A 6,562-nucleotide genomic window follows, 5' to 3' on the forward strand; every position below is an offset into this window, starting at 1 on the left:
AAAATTAGTGAGGACTTTGGTACAACAGAAAGTGTTAAGTTTGTGACATTCGCTAGATTGCTCCGGTCACTAGTGTGGATAAGTATGTAAATGGATAGAGATAGGGAAGCAAACACAAGATGTACGTGGTTCACCCATATTAGCTACATCCATGGAGTAGAGAAGTTCTCATTAATTGTGAAGGGTTTACACAAGTACATAGGTTCAAGCTCTCATTTTGTGAGTATTAGTGAATGATTTAGTACAAATGACATTAGAAAATATTGTGAGATAATGATCTCTATTTATAGAAGAAAGTTTCTAGTTTCATTCTGACATTGACACGTGTCGTGTTGTGATTGGCTTCTGATGTTGACACGTGTCGCTCTATGATTGGCTTCTGATGTCAACACGTGTCGTGCTGTGATTGGCTTCCTGGTTGGAGGGAAATTCTTCTGTGTCCTTGACGGTATAACGTTGACCGGTGCTTAGAAGTTTCAGGATTGGTTAAGTATGGTACAAACAGTTCTCCCCTAAGTTCCCGAGTGAGGGAAGCTCCTCGGTTAGGGACTTGCAAAATCCAAGCCATTGAGTAATCACGAAACTTCTAAGTACCGAAGTGTGGTGTCATTTTCACTTGCCTTATTTGCCTCATATGTAGATGTGGAATCTTCTCTAGAAGTACTTTTCCTCCATCCAGGGGTGGTATCTTTAACTGATGAAGATGCACAAAGTAATGTATCAATTTCACTTGAAGCTTACTTGTAGTTTCGGGCTTGGTCAAATACGATACAAACCCTATAGTAGGAGTCCCCCAAGTCGCCGAGCTAGGAGATTTGCCGAATGAGGTAACAGACAAGGTAAGCAATCAGACTTCCAAGCAAGCAACCTGGATCAGAGGTTCGACTTCGGCTTCCGGTTGATTGTTCTCCTTCTCCTTGTGTCGTAAACAGCAACAAGGATAAGGAGAAGCAAATTGAGAAGAGATGATATGAGATACTTTTGCTTTTGAAGAAGTAACTTTCCACAGGCTTATTCTTGAACTAGGCTAGAGGGTTTTCTAGTTTCCTCTGGAGTATAAGGCTGACTCAAGAATTTGAGGGTGAAAACAAATCCATCAAATCAAGAGTGCGTTCAACCTTGATGATATGGGATACTTTTTCTATTGACAAAGTAATAGATGAAACGGCACGTGTTCTATTGCGCTTGTCTCCACATGCCTCCTTGTATCCTTCTCACTTGCCCTATCTGTTCCTCGGGCAGATGTGGTATATTTTTTGGAAGCATAAGATGTTGAAGATGAGTACTCGAGAGCAATGCCAGGTAAGTAATTAGGCAAGGGGTTCCAGGCAATCAATTCCTGATTAGAAGCTTGATTCCAAGTGCTGACTGATTGCTCTCTTTCTCCTTATCTTACAGGTAAGAACAAGGCCAAAGGAAAAGACAGGGAAAAAGCATGATATGGGATACTCTTGCTTTTAACCCTGATGATATGAGATACCCTGGCTCTGGTATAGCTTGTTTGCAGAGGTATTATCGGGGGGAAAATAAGCTGAGTATTTCGAGAGACTCTACTGAGAGTGCCCTCTCGGATGTGACGAAAAGTTGAGCATTTTTTTTATTTGTAGGTTTACCTAGCTGTGGAGGATGAAGGTCGACATATATAGGAATTGTCCCAACAATGAGTGGTAACGCTGCTCTTTTACCCTTCTCGGTCATAGCTATATAGTGGGAGCTGGAAGATTCACATGTTTTAACTTTGTTAGAGCACATTGAAAAAGTGGTATGTGGTATCTGGAAAGCTAATGTTGCGTGTGAAGATTGCATATAAGCTTTATCCAAGGAAATTTGGCTCTCGAAGCTCAAAGAGCGGTGCCTCTTCGATTTTTGAACAAGCAATCCTGTCGGAGACCTGGTTCTCGAAATTCGAAGAACGATGCCTCTTCGATTTTTGAGAAAGCAATCCTGTTCGGAGTCTAGATTTCGAGATTCAGAGAGCGGTGCCTTTTCGATTTTTAAGAAAGCAATCCTATTGTGAGTCTGGCTCTCGAGAGTCGAATAGCGGTGCTTCTTCGATTTTTGAGAAAACAATCCTGGTGGGAGTTTAGCTCTCGAGATTCGGGGAGCGGTGCCTCTTCGATTTTTGAGCAAGTAATCCTGTTGGAGTGTTTTCTCGATGTGAGTAAAGGTTGGGCATTTTTGCCAGTTTACCTTGCCACGGAGCACGGAGGTTGACACACACAGGGACTTTCCAGTTATCAAGCAGTAGTGTTGTTCCTTTACCCTTGTGGGTAATGGTAGGGTAGCTAGACCTTCAAAATTTATGTGTCTAAACTTTGTCAGAGATCTTTGGCAAAGTTATCTATGGTACCTGAGGAGCTGATGTTACGTGTGAGGATTGTCGACATATTTTACTTAGGAAAATGATAGACGCATATTTATGCGACTTAGTTAACTAGTTTTCTTGCATTTACGTTATTAGTTCTTAGTTATTTTAGTACTTTAAGCCATTTTCGTGTGTTTGTAGGTCCAAAGGGCTAAGGTAGCAAGAAAGTGCATTTTGGTGCATTTTGGAGCAGTTTTGAGCTTGTAATGGATTACATATGATATGAGCAAGATGGATGGACGAATTTGAAGATAAAAGAGGCTAAGAACATGCTAAAAATCTGGTGAAACAAATACAAGTTGCAAGAAGGGATAAATTTCTAGAAGGATTGGCCAAAACTTCACTCAAAACACATCAATGCCGTGGCTTTTACTTCCACCTCCACCAGAAATTTGAGTGGATGATGCAATGCTTAGCTCACCATGACATGTGAGTGGATGATGCAATGCTTAGCTAACCATGACATGTGAGTGGATGACTCAATACCTAACCCACCAACAATTCCCACTCTTTGCCATGCTCACCTACTCAATTCCACCAACATTTTGTGTTAAACAAGTCCATCCTCTTCCTATAAATACCATGGCATCAACCTCATTCAAATCATCCAGAAATTAACCATTCTCCAAGCCTTTCCTTGCCTCTCCTACATATCTAAACCCCTTCCCATCCATTCCTCCAAATAACCAACCCTTCAACATCATTCTAACCTTGTTGTGGCGGCAAGGAGAAGGAGAAACGTCCTTGGACGCGCTTGCTATCCAACATGGATCGTTGGAACGTTTAGGTACTTTCTTCCCTTTGTTTTTCAATGGTTAAATTTGTTTATCTTTGTTTTGTAATAATGAGGAACTAAACCCCCCTTGGCTAGGGGGGGATTCGAAACCATGTTTATGCTTGCTATATGATTTGATTACTTCCAATTGCGTTTCTTGAATTGTGAATTCAATTTACTTATCCGTTCGTATAAAAACTAATTTGTGTATGTTGGTTGAGAGTGCACGCTTAATTTTCATGCATGAATTTGATGCTAGAATATAAGGGAGTTTCACCTAATCGTTATGAACTTATATTCACAAGTAGTGAAGGTTGCTAGTCACAATCACGTTAAGTAAATTCTTGGCATAAGTTTCATGCAAATCATAGTAACGAGTGCCTCGTCAATGCTTATGTTTTTCATAGAACTTAATGATTCTTGCTTGTATCTCTATTATGCAATTCATGTAGGGAACTTGTAGGGAATGTTTTGGGTTGTCGTATGCAATCATCCAATCTAATAACTTGTTGAAAAACTAAGAGTTAATTAATGCAATTCACGGTTAATTTGGGGCGTTGAGAATTAATAAGTTATTGAAATGCAATTGGAAATCATTTTGTATGCAAGCAAGACATGTGTGGAGAAGAACCCCTTAGCTAGCCTTCCATTATCCATTCAACCCAAATTTGTTTAAAATCTATTTAAGTTTTTAGTTTATTCGTTTTTACTCTCAACTTCACCAAACTCAAATCCCCCTTTTACTTTCTTGTTTTAAAATCTTTTGTTTACATTTTTAACTTTGTTTCTTTTTGTTTTTGAGTCAGTTTAGAGGTTTTAGCAAGCCCTCCTAATCCCCGGTTTAGAACGATCCCTACTTACATACTTTGCTACAATTGTCAAAAAGAGGGTTTAATTTGTGTGCTTATTTTATTCGCATCAAATTTTGGCGCCGTTGCCGGGGATTAGCAACTTTGCTAATCCCTTGGTTCTTTTCTTTTTGTTTAGTTTGTTTTTGTTTTAGTTTCTGACTTAGTTTTGTTTTCCTTGTTTTGTGTTACTTTTGATATTTGAGTTATTTTTCTTTCTTTAATTTTAGGTACAAATGGAGCAAGACATGGCACTTGCGACCATTCAAGCTCAATTGGCACAGCTCACTGCTCAATTGACTCATAATGCCGAACAGACCACAATGCCAAGTGTCCCTACATTTGATGTGCCCTATGGGCAAGGATATCAACATCCTCAATTCACTGTGAACGAAGATGCTTGGGGTTATCAAGGCTATGATCAACCAAGCAACAACATGTTTTCCAACGCTTACAATTCGGCTTGGAGAGATCATTCAAATTATATGTGGGGGGAACCTCAACAATTCCAACAAGAGGGATATTGGCAGCAAGAGGAGGAGTTCTATTCAAAACCTATGCAATATGCTCAATCAAACTCAGGTTCGTCAATAAATTATAATCAAATTCTTAATGAATTAAATTGTTTGGTGCAGGGCTCACAAAATCAAGCCAAGGAGGCTCAACAAGATGCATATTGGCAGCCATATGAGGAGTTCTACACCACACCTATACAGCCACCACCGCATACCCCACAACAATTCCAATCAAATTCAAGTATGTCCATGGATAGTGATCAAATTCTTCAAGTACTAACCTCTTTGACGCATGACCAACAAAATCAAGACAAGAAGTTGGATAAATTGAAGAGTCAAATGGGAGAGATTATGGAATTCATGGTACAAATTCAAGAGCAAAGTGAACTCTCCAACTCAACTGTTGAAAATTCGAAGGAAGATTTTGAAATCCACGATGCTATCACTTTGGGAAGTGCTATGAAGGATGAAGCTGTCCCAGAACCATCCAAACACAGCCCGAACATGGATGAATTGCTGCTGCAAGCAGAAGAGGAGGAGGACGACCTGGGCAGTTTAGAAGAATTCTTGCTGCAAGCTCCTCAAATCCCTATGTCATCCAACTCAGGTGAGGAAGTTCTAAATTCACTTCATTCTAACATTATTCCACCGAATGTCCTTTGTCCTTACAGGTTTTTGATTCCAAATATCAAAGAGAGTGAAAAAGACATTGTGGAAGCTCTTCCAAAGGTGCAAAGTGATATCCAAATTCTTGGTGCACCAAAACAAGTTCCCGATGGTATTGAAACGTTCAAAGAACCTTGCACACCAAGAAAAGGGATTCAAGAGAATGAAGTGGTTGAAGCATATCAAGAATACATCCAAGAGGTTGTGCATGAGACAATCAAGCCCAAAGCAGTTGAGTTTGATGACACGGGACAAGCCACAACCATCATAGTAAACCTGGCCAAGTTCAAAATCCCGGAAATGTTCAAAGATGTGGTGTTTGTCATTGAGTTTGTGTCGGAAAAAGAAAGTAAGCCATCTTCTCCAATTTCAATTTTAATTTATACTAACATGTTTCTGATTTTGATGATTCAGGCACCCACTCTTGAATTTAAACCATTGCCGAATCATTTCAAGTATCACCTCCCATTAAAAGATAAATTCCATGCTTTGGAGCCGAGGGGAATTTAAAGGAAAGATTCGTCCGGCTAAAGACGTTAAATCAAGCGCTTCTTGGGAGGCAACCCAAGCATTCAACGAAGGGAGGCTTTGGAATCGCTAACCCAATCAGATTTGCATTCTTACACCCTTATCTTTACTGCTTTCATTTTGTTTTGTTTAGTTAGTTGTGTTATTTGGTTGATTTATGTGAGTTTGTGTTATTTAGTTTAAGTGTGGGGGAAGGTTAACCAAAGTCTTTTTACATTAATTTACATTTAAAACAAAAAAAAAAAAAAAAAAAAACACAAAAAAAAAAATAATAATAATAATTAAACAAAGTTTTTTTTACATTGATTTACATATTTTACATTGATTTAAAAAAAAAAAAAAAAAACAAAACAAAACAAAACAAACCTAAAAATAAAAAATAAAATAATAATAAAATTAAATTAAAAAAAATTAAAAAAATTAAAAAAATTAAAAAAATTAAAAAAACATTAAAGTAAAAATATTTTACAATGATGTGTAAACTAATAGCATTCATTGGTCAGGTGGTGCTTCAGTAGTCGGCGGTGCTTCAACAGTCGGCGGGGCCACAGAAGGAGGAGGCAATTCATCAGATCGTCTAGCGAGCAGTCTGTTATCTCTGGGGGTGACAAGGTTCCGGGCCACCACCGCAGCGGTCATGTCATTTTTCATCACCGAATCCCCAACGGTAAGAGGACCAGTAGGGGATATGAAAGATGGGCGCCATATGTTGTCTGGTGAAGGCGGAGCTGCCTCTTCACCAATGTTCAAGTCAAAACGACGATCGGAAGGGCCAGACATTTTCTGAAGGTGGTGAAGAAAGAAGAGAGTCGGACTGATTAAGATTTTGGAATTTACAGGAGGGAGCTCAAGTGTGTTGTGGAAC

General features: G+C 39.1%; 1 protein-coding gene across 1 annotated transcript; it reads left to right on the forward strand.

The window, feature by feature from the left end:
• Positions 1-2,970: 2,970 nt before the first annotated feature.
• LOC139189622 (uncharacterized) lies at positions 2,971-6,126 on the forward strand. Its single transcript, XM_070808651.1, has 2 exons — positions 2,971-3,152; positions 4,219-6,126. Exon 2 carries the CDS (start codon positions 4,225-4,227, stop codon positions 5,677-5,679), a length of 1,455 nt encoding a protein of 484 aa, XP_070664752.1. The 5' UTR covers positions 2,971-3,152; positions 4,219-4,224; the 3' UTR covers positions 5,680-6,126.
• The last annotated feature ends 436 nt before the right edge of the window (positions 6,127-6,562 follow it).

This window comes from Malus domestica, chromosome 11 (genome assembly GCF_042453785.1).
Source record: "Malus domestica chromosome 11, GDT2T_hap1".
In the NCBI taxonomy this organism is placed as follows: Eukaryota; Viridiplantae; Streptophyta; class Magnoliopsida; order Rosales; family Rosaceae; genus Malus; species Malus domestica.